Source organism: Pagrus pagrus, assembly GCF_965226575.1.
Source record: "Pagrus pagrus genome assembly, chromosome: 12".
Taxonomy (NCBI): Eukaryota; Metazoa; Chordata; class Actinopteri; order Spariformes; family Sparidae; genus Pagrus; species Pagrus pagrus.
In genome coordinates this window covers 31,695,343-31,712,223 of record NC_140196.1, presented here as the reverse complement: position 1 = coordinate 31,712,223, position 16,881 = coordinate 31,695,343, and the positions used below count along the sequence as shown (strand labels likewise).

The 16,881-nt window shown below is 41.3% G+C and overlaps 2 protein-coding genes across 2 annotated transcripts; both read left to right on the top strand.

The window, feature by feature from the left end:
• Positions 1 to 2,525: 2,525 nt before the first annotated feature.
• On the top strand, positions 2,526 to 9,885 carry LOC311266678 (actin-related protein 2/3 complex subunit 5-like). The gene is made up of 4 exons (XM_084369173.1): positions 2,526 to 2,778; positions 6,814 to 6,886; positions 8,053 to 8,229; positions 9,134 to 9,885. The coding sequence occupies exons 1-4, from the start codon at positions 2,639 to 2,641 to the stop codon at positions 9,194 to 9,196; spliced, it is 453 nt and encodes a 150-aa protein (XP_084225299.1). The 5' UTR covers positions 2,526 to 2,638; the 3' UTR covers positions 9,197 to 9,885.
• Positions 9,886 to 12,304: 2,419 nt separating this feature from the next.
• On the top strand, positions 12,305 to 16,540 carry LOC311266380 (zinc finger BED domain-containing protein 4-like; the record flags this gene model as incomplete). Its single annotated transcript, XM_084368727.1, has 6 exons — positions 12,305 to 12,340; positions 12,499 to 12,691; positions 13,435 to 13,940; positions 14,812 to 14,988; positions 15,453 to 15,796; positions 16,024 to 16,540. 6 exons carry the CDS (start codon positions 12,305 to 12,307, stop codon positions 16,538 to 16,540), a joined length of 1,773 nt encoding a protein of 590 aa, XP_084224853.1.
• Between the last annotated feature and the right edge of the window lie 341 nt (positions 16,541 to 16,881).

Sequence of the window (16,881 nt, the reverse complement as noted above, 5' to 3'; positions counted from 1 at the left end):
CATAAAGAAGAAGGGTAGAAGAAGAAGCTGCTGCACACCAACCTACACAGTACTGACTAGAGAGCCAAACATCTCATTGCCAGTGTCAAAGGAAGACAACATGATTGTAATGAAACACATGTCACAAGGGTTCAGAGAGAAGGGAGAAGTCTACAAGTTTAAACACAACAAATGTTTGTACAGTTATGGAATATTCAATTTTCCAGTTTTGCTCATCTCATCTCATCTCATTTTCTTGTCTGCTTATTCCTAGTTAGGGTCGCAGGGTGTTGCCGCTTTATCCCCCCTTTCGGGGGCCAACTGGGGCCAAATCCAGTTCTCAATGGGCGAAGGCCAGGGTACACCCCTGGATGAGACGCCAGTTCATCGCAGGGCCCTCTGATGGCAGAGGCTGCGCATCAGGAGCAACTTTGGGGTTCAGCATCTTGCTCAAGGATGCTTCGGCATGTGGCTCAGTTCCGCCCAGGGGAGCCGGGGTTCGAACTGCTCTACCCACTGAGCCACAGCTGCCCCATCCAGTTTTGCTCACTTCACTGAAAAACATGCTTACTGTGCATCCCTATTACAAATATTAGACACATCATTTTGATATTTTTGTTCCAAACTAATGAGATGTAATATTGCATCACCAACATGTTTTTCTTTTCATACCTCTGCCAAAGCACACGGATTCTTAAATACCAATGAGGAAACATTTGATCAAGTTTACTCAACTACTTCAAGGCGACGCACAGACAAACTGGGACATTTGTTATGTGGGTACATGTGGTATCTTCCACCAGCCTCCACACTGTTAAAAGAAGGGCTCTAATATCAGAAAGGAACATTGCATTAGTTTTTCGTAGGAAGTCATTATGGAAATTATAGAAACATGTTGGAAATTGGAGTTGTTTGTCTGGCCAATCTACTCCGTCATTTCCCAGTACGTTAGGTGGCGCTAATGGCGCTGTACGCTGGTTTACCACCCACCAGTCATTCCAACGAGGAAGAAGTGGAAGAAGAAGAAGAAGAAGAACCATAGACTATGGATGCATAGTATATAGTTCTGCATGTGCAACATCTCTCAGGAAACTTGATAGAGTTCAATTTAAAGGTTTAAGGATTGCGTTAGGAGCATTTAAAACAACTCCTACCTGTGCTATATTAGTAGAAGCTGAAGAAACCCCACTTAAATTAAGATTTGATAAGTTGTCTTTAACATACTGGGTGAGACTTAAAGGAAGTATAAATAATCCTGCCTGTCAGTCCTAAATGAATGTTGGGAATACCATTCAAAGAGTTCTGGTTTTGGATGGCATATTAAAAATACAGAAGGAAAGTATGGAATTAAAGATTTCAAGTTTAGCCCTGCTCTTGTGTTGAGTTCAGTTCCTCCATGGATGCTGCCTGTTCCATCCATTGATGTTGAATTGCTGAAGGAAAAAGCAAAACAGCCTAATGAAACAAGCCTTGCAGAATGCAGCCAAAGACACCTTCTGTCTAAATATTATGGTTTTATTAAAATTTTTACAGATGGGTCAAAAGATCCGCAAAATGGTCAATGTGGAATTGGGATATATATTCCTAAATTAAAAAAAAAATATGGCTATAGACTGAACAATTTTCTATCAATATATTCTATAGAGCCAGCTGGAATAGTAACTGCTCTGAGGTGGATTGAAGAAATCAAGCCACTTCGATCTGTCATATGTACTTATTCCTTGGCAGTGTTAATTAGTTTTGAAACAGGAAAATCAGTAAGAGAAGATTTGGTATTAGAGGCAAGACATATTTTATTGAATCTAAAGAACCTTGGAATTTTAGTTCAGTTTTGTTGGGTTCCAGCACATGTTGGGATTAAAGGTAATGAAGTGGCTGACAAAATAGCTAAAGAAATGCTGAAAAAAGAACACATAGGAATTAATATTTCAATAGGGAAGGGAGAAGCCAAATCTAAAATTAAATCAGAAGTTCTACTGAAATGGCAAAATGAATGGAAGGTAGAGTACAATGCAAGGCATTATCATTTGATTCAGGAAAATGTATGGTGGAAAAGGATAATATTAGATCTCAACAGAAGGGAAGAGGTGGTTTATAGTAGACTAAGACTGGGTCATACAGGTCTTAATGGCACACTACGGTTAATTGGGAAGAGCAATGGTTTATGTACAGAATGTCAAGCTATAGAAGATGTAGATCATATTTTATTTAATTGCAAAAAATACGCAGAACACAGGCAGCTATGGAAAGAAAGAGAGGCTGAAAATGGGACAGAGAATATCCTTAAGGAAGAAGGAATGCAGAGAGATAGGATCAAATCCTTATTTATTTTTCTGAATTATACAGGTTTAATTAAAAGGATCTAGGATCCTTTTTTTTTTGTTGGGAGGGTTTTGTTTGTTTGTTTGTTTTCTTAATTTTAACTTTCCCTATTAAACTATAGATAGCCATGAAAGTATGCCAAGTCCCTTTGTACACTCCTGTACAGTAGGTGGCGGTATGCACCAAAGAGATGTAATCCGCCAATTAAACAAAGAAGAAGAAGAAGAAGAAGAAGAAGAGGAAGTGGAAGCGTTGAAAACTGGACTGTACAGCCGATAGTGTCGGTTTGCCATAACGCTCGAACTTGTGTTAACAAATCTTTACTGTCGTTTCCAAAATGTCCAGAAACACAGATTCCGCTCGGTTCAGAAAAGTGGACGTTGATGAGTACGACGAGAACAAATTTGTGGACGAGGACGACGGTGGGGAGAACCAGGGCGGTCCGGACGAAGCTGAAGTGGACGCTTTGCTCAGACAATATCCTTTAACATTGATTTAATCAACTATTTCTACACGAACACATGTTCTCAGGGACACGAGCAGGTGCCCGAACCAGAACCAGCACCACTCACGTCACATATTTATTGTGTAGCTGAGGGCTGGAAGAAGCACCAAATGTGGATACAAGTTATAACTTTGCAATGTATTTTGACATAATGAGAATATATTTAAATAGCTCGATCATGTTATTTTAGAAACATTGATTTGGATCATGTGCAGTCGGCAGAACATTTCCGGTGAGTAGCTGAGTGTTTCCGGGTGTCAGTTGAGAGGAGGGTGTGGTCGCTCATCACTGAAGTAACGTTGTGTGTTAAAAACACTACTTTAATTTAATTAGTGTGTGTTTTATAATGAAGCAGCTGCCACGCTGTGAAGAAGGACTGGGACGTGTCCAGGTTAGTGTTGTGTTAGTGTCGGTGTCAGTGTTTGAAGGGTTAGTGTTGGTGTTTGTGTTGTGTTGTGTTAGTGTCAGTGTCCAGGTTAGTGTTAGTGTTGTGTTAGTGTCAGTGTTAGAAGGGTTAGTGTTGGTGTTGGTGCTGTGTTAGTGTCAGTGTTCAGGTTAGGGTTAGTGTCATGTTAGTGTCAGTGTTAGAAGGGTTTGTGTTGGTGTTGGTGCTGTGTTAGTGTCAGTGTTCAGGTTAGGGTTAGTGTCATGTTAGTGTCAGTGTTAGAAGGGTTTGTGTTAGTGTTGGTGTTGTGTTAATGTCAGGTTAGTGTTAGAAGGGTCAGTGTCAGGTGAGTGTGAGTGTTAGAAGGGTTAGTGTCAGTCAAGTAGCATTTCCATCCACCTTTTCTTATTCGCATTTTCAAAAATTGCGTATAAATACTTGGATGGAAATGCCAGAAATTCGCAAAAAAGTTTTTACGCTTGGAGGGAGTGGATTTGTCAGCGTATCGATGAAAGGAAAATGCGACTTCTTGTTATGGAAACAGGTTTTGCGAATAAATCAAGACTAACCTGGATGTGACGTCGTGGTACGTCACATGGCATCAGACAAATGGCCCGATTATAGCACACAGATCTTCAAATGTGGCCCTTGACACCCGAAAATGTTTGAGCCAGAGTTTGTGGGTGAAGTGCTGCTGGACGACGACTTCCCAAAAGTCCTTCACCGGGCGACGTTCCTAAACAAATGGAGAATGACGCGGTCTCTCCCCAGCAAACTCCGACAGCATTCGTAACATTAAAAATCTTCTTTTCCTTCTCCTCTTCAGGAGGGTTTTGTAGGCTGTGAACGCTAACAAAATTGTAGCTAATGTTCTCCCAAGAGCCGACAGGTTCACCAGTAAATTGTCCATGATGTTGAGTGTCAGCTGAGTGTCAACTGTTGTCGTGGATACATTCACGCTCTCTTATGATGTCATCTCACGGCGCACTCCTCCTCTCACAATAATCGCAAAACAATAACGAATGGAAACGGGCATAAATTCGTATTTGCTTTTTGTGCATTTTCACAAAATCCGCTCTTAAATTTGATACATTTGGATGGAAACCCAGTTAGTATCAGGTTAGTGTTAGTGTCAGTGTTAGAAGGGTTAGTGTTAGTGTTGTGTCAGTGTTAGTGTTGTGTCAGTGTTGTGTTAATGTCAGTGTCAATGTCCGTGTTAGTGTTGTGTCAGTGTTAGTGTTGTGTTAGTGTCAGTGTCCAGGTTAGTGTCAGTGTCAGTGTTAGAAGGGTTAGTGTCAATGTCGAGGTTAGGGTTAGTGTTAGTGTCAGTGTTAGTGTTAGAAGAGTTGATGTTGGTGTTGTGTTAGTGTCAGCGTCCAGGTTAGGGTTAGTGTCATGTTAGTGTCAGTGTTCGAAGGGTTGGTGTTGGTGTTGTGTTAGTGTCAGCGTCCAGGTTAGGGTTAGTGTCATGTTAGTGTCAGTGTTCGAAGGGTTGGTGTTGGTGTTGTGTTAGTGTCAGCGTCCAGGTTAGGGTTAGTGTCATGTTAGTGTCAGTGTTAGAAGGGTTAGTGTCAGGTTAGTGTTAGTGTAAGTGTTAGAAGTGTCAGTGTCAGGTTAGTGTCAGTGTTCGAAGGGTTGGTGTTGTGTTAGTGTCAGCGTCCAGGTTAGGGTCAGTGTTAGAAGGGTTATTGTTAGTGTCAGTGTTAGAAGGGTTTGTATTAGTGTTGGTGTGTAAGTGTCAGGTTAGTGTTAGAAGGGTTAGTGTCAGTGTCAGGTTAATGTGAGTGTTAGAAGTGTCAGTGTCAGGTTAGTGTCAGTGTTAGAAGTGTTAGTGTCAGTCTTAGAAGGGTTTGTGTTAGTGTTAGTGTTAGTGTCGCATTAGTGTTAGACTGTAGTGTTAACTGTTCTTGTAATTAAGTGATTATTTTGATCATTGGTTGACTATTTTATCTTCAAACATAAAAATTTAAAATTAATAAATCAAAAGGGATTCCTGAAGACAAAAATCCTGTCTAATTGGGAGTCTCTGGTCTAATGTGTAAGCTATTGTGTGGGTGCCTGCAGTGTTTCCCATACACAGGCTTTACTTTAAAACATTATGTTTCAAATAGGATATGAGCTCCAGTCTCCTGACTGAAACTGGGTTTCCATCTAAATGTATCGAATTTAAGAGCGGATTTTGTGAAAATGCGCAAAAAGCAAATGCGAATTTATGCCCGTTTCCATTCGTTATTGTTTTGCGATTATTGTGAGAGGAGGAGTGCGCCGTGAGATGATGTCATAAGAGAGCGTGAATGTATCCATGACAACAGTTGACACTCAGCTGACAGTTGACACTCAGCTGACACTCGACATCATGGACAATTTACTGGTGAACCTGTCGGCTCTTGGGAGAACATTAGCTACAATTTTGTCAGTGTTCACAGCCTACAAAACCCTCCTGAAGAGGAGAAGGAAAAGAAGATTGTTAATGTTACGAATGCTGTCGAAGTTTGCTGGAGGGAGACCGCGTCATTCTCCATTTGTTTGGGAACGTCGCCGGGTGAAGGACTTTGGGAAGTCGTCGTCCAGCAGCACTTCACCCACAAACTCTGGCTCAAACATTTTCGGGTGTCAAGGGCCACATTTGAAGATCTGTGTGCTATAATCGGGCCATTTGTGTGATGCAGTGTGATGTAACACGACGTCATATCCGGGTTAGTCATGATTTATTCGCAAAACCTGTTTCCATGACAAAAAGTCGCATTTTCCTTTTATCGATACGCTGACAAATCCCCCACCCTCCAAGCGTAAAAACGTTTTTGCAAATTTACTGCCTTTTTTCGAATTTCTGGCGTTTCCATCCAAGTATTTATTAGCAATTTTTGAAAATGCGAATAAGAAAAGGTGGATGGAAACGCAACTTGAGAGTCCTGTAATCAGCCCATTCAGCCCAAACTGTCTGTTTTAGAGGTGGACTTTGTTGAAAAAATGGTCCTGGTGCAATATTTATTATGATGATCGAGGAACAACACTGACATGTTACAGTCAGATACACCGTGAGCAGATAAGGAATTTTAATTCATGGGGGAACTTTTCCTTTAAAGTGACTACGAGGAACTTTAAAAAAAAAAAAAAAAAGTTTTTGTTGATTCTAGCGGCTCCTTTTGACAAAAGCAGCACGACACCAGTGTCTGCTGATGTAAAGATCTTTGCTTGTGCCTGCCGGCAGCGCGTGACAGAGAGACTGCAGGATGGATTGCAATGAGGTAATATATTTATATGTGATTTTATATGTGATTTTATATGTGATATATGTTAACGGACCTGAGCACAGGCATTAATAATAACTATATAAAAATAGCAGTCTTTTCGCTGATGGTCTCGTTTGCTGTTGCAGGTCATTTATAATCATCAGAGGAATCACGAGACTTTCATTAACACTGAAATGTTCCTCATAGTCACTTTAAGGGCATGAACTGGCGCTGCCTCTCAGGAGGAGACTATAAAGGAACGTTCCCTCATTCATCAGTAGCAGTGTAGAAAACGGTTCCTCTCATTTCTTTGTGTAGTTACTTGAATATATGAATGCACAGGAATGTGTGTCTTTTGAAATTGTATCGTCCTTGACTGCTGTTTTCAAGGGGAACATGAATGCAGCTCTCCAAGCTGTGCTAAAGAATCCTCCGCTCAACACCAAGAACCAGAACGCAAAGGTATTATCAACAAAATGTACTTTCATTTATGGGCTGGGTGATACAGCCTTTAAATACTATTGTGATGTGTTTAGGCTAATATGCTGTGTATTTACTGAAATCAACTCGAAAGCACTTCATAAATGCTGTTCTGCCATCATTGCTACTATATGAACAGTGGCTGAAGCATACGTTGGTGTCAGCTGTTGAGCTCTGTGCATAAGCAAAGGAAGGAAGCGCAGAACAGAGTATGGAGGAAATCAACTCCAATTCTGTGTGTGCTGCACGATCAGTATATGAGTTTCAGATGGATGAACCTGAGCATCTTAAGGTTATTTTGGGTGTCTACTCGAAATGTTGAAAATGCATGTGTTAATGTTTAAAACACATTATTTTTATCTTCATGCTACACATTGATGCAGCACCTCTGTTCACCCTGTGTCTGAGGGTGTCTGTCTCTTTATAACCCTTTCCCTAAATGTCCAGTCTGATCTGATTGGTCAGCCCTCACAGGCCTGAGCAGACACCGCCCACTGTGTTATCACATCAGCTCAGGCTGTTTTAGGAAGTGAGGTCGTGCTGGGGGTGTGGCTGAGGGCAGTGAACATATAGTTGTGACATCACAACGTCACAGAAGTCCTGATAGCTTGTTTAAAGGCAGTTTCTGAATATGGTTTGTGTGCATTTCTTTTCATTTTTTACCGTTTTGGTACTTTCACAGTAGTTTAATTGCACCTAGACGTCACAACAAAGACAGGAAGTCTCACTTTCCACCACCTTTAACAGGTAATGGAGCACAGTAAAACACACCATGTATTACTTTTTTCCTATTCACATGTTTACACTCAAACTAAAGCGGTACGTCATCTTTGTTTGATTCTTGCTGTTGTAAAGTTTAAAAACTCTCTGATTCCTCAACAGCTCTATACCACTTTCACTAACATTTGGGATTCTGGTGTTAGTGCCTGTACATTTACACACAGTATGTCTGTAATCTCAGTCCTTATTCAGACCATACTTTCCTGTTTACCATTAAGATTGGATGTATAGATCATATGCTGACATGAATGACACAACTAGGCTATGGAAAAATACACTAAGGTCTCTCAGATGATCCTGCAGTGTCAGAGTAATCTGCTGCAGTTGTGAAAATCAAGGTGTGTGTGTGCGTGTGTGCGTGTGCGCAGGAGCGTGCAGAGCTGCTGGTGGTCAAAGTGCTGAGCAGTTTTAAGAGCAGTGACATAGAGAAGGCCGTGGGCTCACTGGACAGAGCTGGAGTGGACCTGCTGATGAAATACATCTACAGAGGCTTTGAGAAACCGTCTGACAACAGCAGCGCTGTGCTGCTGCAGTGGCACGAAAAGGTATGTAGTTAATAAGAAGTAGGGTAAAAAGATTAGTAATTAGTAAGTAAAAAAAAAAAGACAATTACAATTATTGATTTCATTGATTTATTATCAATTAAATATTTTTTTAGATGAACAAATTAGCCCATTGTTGGAGTAGAGGGAGGATGATTGTGCTCAGTTCTACAAAGTCAAAGGATGAATCAACAGTTACAAACTAGGTTTGGGTAATATGAACTTAACTTGAATATTGAAATAGTTTTAGGCTATATCGTGATACACAAAATATATCTGGATATTTTTGAATCTCCTCCAAAGCACTTCGTAAGCGCTGGACGACAAAATCAGATATCACAATAATTTTGACCAAATACCTCGATATCGATATTGTGACACAATTATGGTGATGACTGTTGACACTTTCACTAAATATCCAAACATTAACATGTTTGATCAATAATCATCAGTAACGTGGATATAATGACCGAGTGGGTAAAGACGTGTGAGAACAAGGAGAACAGTCTGGTGAGTTCAGAGAATGGCAACACTTTACTGTAATGAGCCCTTAAAACCAGGAAAATACAACACTGATGACATATCATATAATGTTGTCCAAAATCTAGGACAACATAGTGTCTCATATCACAATAACAATATAATATCTATATATTGCCCGAGCACGGACCACTGTGGTAAGAACAGCTGGGTTAGGGTTGGTCAAATTTGAATAAACATTTCACTTGACTGAAATTAAATATTCACCTTTGCTTTGCTGCCAGCTAACATTACAGTAAACTGGACATGTTTAAACCCTTAATAAAACAAATATGCATAAACACTAGACCCGATGACTGCCTTCAATGTGTGTGTGTGTGTGTGTGTGTGTGTGTGTGTGTGTGTGTGTGTGTGTGTCCGTCCACAGGCTCTGGCAGTGGGAGGAGTGGGCTCTATAGTTAGAGTCCTGACTGCCAGGAAGACTGTCTGATGGTCCCAGAACCCACCGAGTCCAGACGTTAGTCAGTGATCTGGCAAACACAAGATCACCGGATCGGAATGCAGGACAAGCCTCTTCTTTTTCTGGATATGATTCCTGTTTATTTTTCAACTGAAGCTCAGCATCTTCCTGATGCACTTCTTTCTTCTTTTTTTCTGCATTCACTATTTTAAGTCACACCTCTGGGATTTCGAAGTGCTGGCAGTCAGGCTGAGAGGTGCTGGCACCTCAAACTGTCTGTTTGGCTGCCATGCAGAGAGAAGGTACACATTTCAGACACATTGTCTCGAAAGCAAACTGCTTCACAGATGCTCTGATGCCTCTGCTGGCTCCCTGTAACACCTCTGCCTCTCCACTACGCTTCTCTCCTCCTCCTCCTCCTCCTCCTCCTCCTCCTCCTCTTCCTCTGAGTCATCCAGGTTGAGGGAATGGAAAAGATTGTTTTGGAAGAGCTGTCATAGACTGATGACCTGTCCAGGGTGTCTTCCTGCCTTTTGTCTAGTGCATGCTGGGATTGGAGTTCTTTTTTCCCATATGATTCTAACTGAACATCAATTGTTTATTTTCTATTTTTTTCTACTTGGACCACATTGTTGTGTGTAGCAAGGCATTGGGGTTGTACTGCTCATGTTGTTTTTTTATATCTGAAATGAACAACAAAAATAAATTGTGAAACCTGATTATCCACTGGTTATTCCTTGTTGCTTTAAAAAGTCTGGGTTCTATTTAGCTTTTTCTGTGTAATTGGGGCAATAAATATAAGATTTCCACATTCAGTTTAAGCCTACAGTATGTCTAGAATTTATCAAAGACTATAAGGAAATATAATGCCCACACTGGCAACTAGACACATTTGTGGAAATAAGTTCAGTGAAAGGTGAAGTCAGTCTAGATTCTGTTTGGAGGCTGAGTTAGTTGAGATGTATCATTCTGTAAACCAGCATCTATATCAACAGTGACAAAAACAAGGACTTCATAGTCTGATGTTTTTCATGAATATGACCTCAGACGTTTTCAGGATGTTATATACTGTATACTTCTGCTTGGTACAGATCACCAATAAGTCAATTAATTGATCTGTCAATCAACCAAAGAACAACTTTTTAAATAATTAATTGTTTAAAGTCGTAATTTGTAAGAAATGGACAGAATTCAAAAGTAGCTCCAAAACTACAGAGGGCAGCAGAACTTCTACCTGACTGACAGAAGGCAGTTTGCAGACAGCCGCTGTGTCTCAATTCAGGGGCTGCAGCCTTCAAGGACGCCTTTGCGGCCCACGAAGGTTGGGTCCTTCGGAGAGACCTTGAAGGTCTCGTCCACCGTTGTTAAATGGGACGGTCTAGCCGTCGGAGTATTTCCTGGTTGGCCACCAGATGTACCTGCCCCTTACCCTTACGTCATGATTATGAATGAAGAGATGCATTAAAGTCATTTTGGTTCAAATCCATCAAACGTGTACATTTATTTGTGTGTGTACAAAAATTAACGACAAAATCTAAATTGAATTATCAACATTACAAAATAAACATTAACCCATTTGTGAATAACAACTATATTTACATTAGCAATACCAGCGTCACGTATGTTAACTGAAAGTTAAAATTTGGAGGTTTTATAGTCCCTTGAAGTTTAACATATCTGGCGTTGGATATTCAAATTACTAAAAACCGAGTATAAACCCATTACTTAAATTTGAATGTCAAGTCTGCGCCATTTGATGTCGCCATTTTCTCTTGCTTGCTCTTCTGTTGACTGAGCAGCGGTGCACAAAGGATCTTGGGATACGGGAGGCCGCGAAAGATAGTTGCGGTGTGTCCTCCGAAAAGAGGGAAGTGCAGGCTGCATTTGTGGGCTGCATTTGAAGGAGCCTTCCAATTGGGACAGCCTTCGCGCAGCGTTGTGACGTAATTGGCCTTCAAATGCGCCCTTCGTGGGCTGCAGCCCCTGAATTGAGACACAGCCAGAGACAGAGATGTGGAGGAGGAAACGTAGCAAACACAGTGCTGGTGTAACAGAGTTAAAAATGTACATTTATTATTTATTATATTTATGTTGTATTTGGTTTGTGAATTTTATCTTATTTAAATAGTTTTATTTTTCTTTTACCTGTGAGAGGGCATTTTTCTGCACTTGTAGTAGTCCTCCAGGCTTCTGTAGCCCCTCCCTTCTTCCCCTCACAGTAATGTTTACAATGGCTGAGGGTGAGTTCGGCCGGGAAATCCCGCCAACATATTTTTGTTGTTTGCCGTGTAAATGTGGGTTTAACCTATTGAATGTGTGAAGAAAAATATGCACAGAGAATGTAAATATGTTTATCAGTTGTTTTCACTAGTTTTTACGTTCAGAACAAGTTTTTACAAACTATTTTATGTTACAGATATCGGCGCCACTTGGCTGCCTCGTTTAGAGCTATGTACAGAGACTGTGGTTCTGTGTGTGTGTGTGTGTAATGAGTGTCATTCTGTATGTTTAGGCGTGAGACAAAATGACGGATGACGACATTTTGTATCTGAACTGTCTCCCGCAGGTTTGTGGTTTTATTTTTTTTTAAGTTTTAGACGTAGCAAATTCTGCGTGTTTGTGTTTTGGCCACGGGATGGCGCTCCCTGTTCATTCATCACACACCCCATGTTTTGCTTCTGTTTAAGACAGACAGCTAATGTTTTTGTAATTTTCTTTGAAAATATTAGAGAAAAAAAAAAGTGTAACACACAGTAATGTTTACAATGGCTGAGGGTGTGAGACAAAAAGATGGATGACGACATTTTGTATCTGAACTGTCTCCCGCAGGTTTGGGTAGGGTTTGTACTGATAACAGTAACTGTCATAAAGAGAGGCGGGGCCAAGGGGGATTTACGGCTGCTGTAAGGGAGTGTGGCAGAGCACGTTCTGGCAGTAAAGAACACAAACCTTATAGTCACTTGTGAGACTCTTATTTTAACACAGAATAACAATACAGGGTTGGGTACTGAAACCCAGTATGAGTATGGAACCGGTTCCGACGTAAACGGTAGTAACTGGACCGAATAAAAACAAAAGTTTCGGTGCCTCATTTCGGTGTCGCACTTGACGGCACCGACATTGTACGTGTTGCGCATGATGTCAGTGACGCTGCTCAGTGCCACTGACGAGAAGGTGAGAGGATCAACAAGATGCCGAAAGGAAGACGGTCAAAAGTCTGGCTTCATTACACAGCTAAGGATGGAGACTCCGCGATCTGTAATAAATGCAGCAAAACAATTGCGTGCAAGGCGGGTAACACGTCAAATTTGATGAAACACCTGGCGACACAGGGCGTGTACTTAAAAGCCGAACTGTGCACCGTGTTTGACAAACTCCGCATCCCAGTGCCAAGCATATCCACGGCCACCGCTGCTCCCGCCAGTGTTGCGCCACCCGGACCCGGACTTTGTGAAGAAAGCCCCAGTCCTGCTGCCAGTGTGATGGACATCACAGATGATGATGACAGCAGCCTTTCTTCTTCGGGTAGCCTAAGTAACACCATAATATAAAGTAGTAATAAATAATAATAAAGTAATGCCGACGAAGTTTTAAGATGGAGCTCCTCATTAATCTCCATTATTATATTTTTCGATACAGTATTGTTGTATCTGATATTATTTAAATTGTGTGACTTTTATTTAATAATAGTTTATTTTTATGTTGTATTTATAATGTTTTAAGTTAATTGTTTTCAATTTGGCTCTGGAAATAAAAGGGCATTGTTTTTTTGACGAAGTGTGTGCATTTTTAGGTTTTTAAGTACCGGTTCAAGTACCGTTTAAGCACCGGAACCGTTTAAAAAATACCGAGTAACCGGTATCGGAAAAAACCCAACCGATACCCAACCCTAGGTTTGGGTCAAATAAACGCTGTAAACTAGGGATGTCCCGATCCCGATCCCCGGATCGGATCGGCCCCCGATACTGGGTTTTTAGGTGGATCGAGATCGGCTGATCCAACTAAATGTCATGGCAGATCCATATATAATATTTCCCATGATTCCATTGTTGCGTTTGTTTGTCGTTCTATTGCATCAGCCGCCATTATCTAGTGGAGCGGACGTTAACGTAAGCTAGTAAAAAAATGTCTGCAATTTGGCATCATTTTAAACTGACTAAAAGTGAGTCGCCGACGGCGACATGCAAGGTATGTGGTGTAGAAGTGTCACCACATACATAAACATATTAAAAAGCACCACCCCGACGAATACACTGCGTATTGTAAAGCAACAGCGTTGACTACGAAGGATGAGCTCCACCAGCAAACACTGCAGGACAGCTTAAAGAGAAAAGATTTGCTTCCTCGAGAATCGGAGAGATATCGTAAGAACACAGAGTTGATTGTGGAGTGTATAGCGGAAGATGACCAGCCTATTTCATTGGTGGAGCACTGGGCGTTTACTCGTCTACTGAAGTACTTGGAGCCGCGCTACGGGATGCCATCCTGCCACTACATTGCGGAAAAGGCCATCCCAGCCCTGCACACCAAGGTGCGTGAAGAAGTGCAGCGGCACCTCAAAGACGCTAACTCAATCGTCCTCACCACAGACCTGTGGAGTTCAGATGTAGCCCCAATGTCACTCCTCAGTTTGACTGCGCACTGGATAGACTCCAAATTCACTATCCACAACGTCGTGCTACATGCAAGTGAGCTGCGTGGCTCCCACACTTCAACACGTTTCCGGCATGCTGTTGAAGAGATGCTCGCAAAATGGAACATTGATAAGGACAAGGTGCATGTCATTATGCGGGACAATGCCACCAAATGCTACGCATTCAGTCAGTAAAGTTCATGCTAATTCCGTCGTGAGCACACAACTGGTTGCAGAAAGTCAGAGAACCAGAACCAATGTAAATATATCCTTTTCAACAGCATCTTTTAATGAATGGTCATGGGGTAAAATTCCATTTGATGATTTTGACATGATCTACTGGATGTATATTAAATGTTCCATATTCCCAATTATAATTACGTGTGACCTGGATTTATTTAAAATGATGTCTAGATTGTAAGTGTCTGTTAGACAGCAACCACGTCAACAGGCTAGGAGAAAAGTTAGCCTAGCTTGTTGTCAGCTAGGTCATTAACACTAGTAGAACTACTTGTTATTGAGACGGCAAACAATTAAAACGAAGCATTAATATCCTGTTTTATGTCTTATCTAAGACTACGGGCTTTCAATACGTTTGTTTAACTTGGTAGTAGCCTACCACATTAATGACAAAACAGCTAGTTTTGAGAGGCTACCTATCAGAAGGAAAGATATTCAGTGCAACTTTTTGAGATGTTAAACTCTCAAAAGCCACTCATCAGTTCATAATGGTTTGGAGGTATCATGCAGATGGTGGACCAAAGTGTATAAATTATTCACAAATGTTATGAAAATTTCCCGAGGTTTGTTTAATTTTAATAAGTTAGGGAAAGTCCAGAAATGTGTGTAAGTCAATGACAGTCTTTCTGATAGTCTTTCTGCTATCAGTTTTGCAACCAGCAGATGGCAGCACTGTGTGACATCGACTGCTTATTTTCCTCACTAGCCAGTATCAATAGGGTATTGATATTCATATATATCTTTCGCCATCATACTGTCTCCCAATCTCTAGGCATTTGCAGACATGGAGGTGCAGAGCCTGGGCTGCTTCGCACACACACTCCAACTCGTGGTCATCAAAGGCCTTCTTGCCCAGCGAAGCATCACCGATGCTGTCGCCAATGCACGGAAGCTTGTGGGTCATTTTGAGCATTCCCCAAAGGCCTACTCCATCCTCGAAGACATTCAGGTGGTTATCATTTTATTATTATTATTATTAGTAGTAGTAGTAGTAGTAGTAGTAGTAGTTCCCCCCTCCCTGTCATGTCATTGTAAAGCAATCCATCATTAGGCTACACTAGTGTTGAAAGGATGTTAGCCAACAATTAACCTAAGTATAGAAGCATTTTGAATGGCCTACTAGAAAAGCAATACACACAGCTGATTTATTTTAATTATTATCATTATTATTACTTTACAGGAAGAAATGAACATGCCAATACAACAACTCCAGCAGGACGTGTCAGTCAGATGGAACAGTACTCAGTAAATGATGCAGGTAGGCTATGGATGGAAGGAATTAATGCAAAGAATGAATAGTTTTTTTAATGTGAAGCCTAAATAAATACATATATACATTTAGATGGAGGTGAATAGTTCTACTTGTATTTTACACATGAATGTTAAACTAACATTTATTTACTTATTTTGCAGAGCCTTGTTAAGCAAAAGAGGCCGCTCAGTGTCTATGCAGTGGACCAAGACCTTCCATGCATGCCCTCTGCCAACCAATGGGCGCTTATGGAGAAGGCAGTTGTGGTCTTGAGTCCATTTGAAGAGCTGACGAGGGCAGTGAGTGCTGCGACTGCAAGTGCCACGGATGTGATCCCTGCAATAGCTGTCCTCAAGCGTCATCTTTCCCGTGAAGAGAACACTGACGCTGGAATCAAGACTATGAAGAGAACACTTCTTGAGGCTGTCACTGAGCACTTCGACTACGCTGAGACTGAACCAATCTACTCCGTTGCTACATTGGTTGACCCACGATACAAAGAAAGGCAAGTGCTGCTTGATTCAAAACTTCTTTTGCGGTATATAATTGCTCAGGCCTAAACAATTCACCACTTGATTATTAATTATCAAATAACATCAAAATAAATTATCCAAATGTTGTTCTATGACATTGACAACAATAACTTTGATATGCAAAGGGAACGACAAAATATGTAAGAAAAACAAATAATCCCTTTTAGTTTTAACTAAATGAAATTCTATCCATTTTCAGATTCTTCACAAGTCCAGACCACCAGGAGCTTGCCAAGGAGGCTCTCATTAGAGAGGTGGAGATCATGGAGAGAACCAGGAAGGCTGCCAGTGAGGTGTCTGCAGAAGAATTTCCAAGAAAGTCACCACGTCGAGACGGAGTAGGCTGTGCAGCTGCAAACAGCAACTTTGGCAGTCTATATGACGAGATCTTAGAGGGGAGTGTGGTGGAGTCGAGGCCTGTGAGTACATCAACAGCCGTCAGTCAGGTGGAGGCCTACCTGGCTGAACAAACCATCCCAAGGTCAGAGAATCCTCTACACTATGGGCGGGCACATGCTACACAGCGACCCGCACTGGCTGATACAGCCATGAAGTTTCTTTGTGCACCTTGCACATCGGTGGACAGCGAGAGACTGTTCAGTGCAGTGTCAAATGTCCTTGATGAAAAAAGGAACCGGTTGACAGCCGATAAAGTGCAGATGTTGGTTTTCATTAAAAAAAACCTGCACTACACTTTGAAGAAGTCAGAGCAGTAGATTAAGATGGAGGAAATAAGAAGCTCTATTACACTGTGAAAAAATAAGAAATCACTTCCTTTATAAGATCTTTAAGTTTAAGTTCATGTTTAAGTTTAGTGATTAATGTCTCTGAGATCCCTTAAAGTGTAAGTCTGGTGTAAATTGACCCAGAGTCCTGTTGTATAAGCTGCCCATAGGAAAAAGAATGAGACAATTTGGGACAACGTAGAACAAGTTATGGACAGACAGCTTAAAGCAGACCCATGGGGGCTTGAAGGCAGTGCTAACTGCTAACTCCCTCATGCCCCCGTGGGTCTGCTATAAGCTGCCTGTCCATAACTTGGTCTACGTTGTCTCGT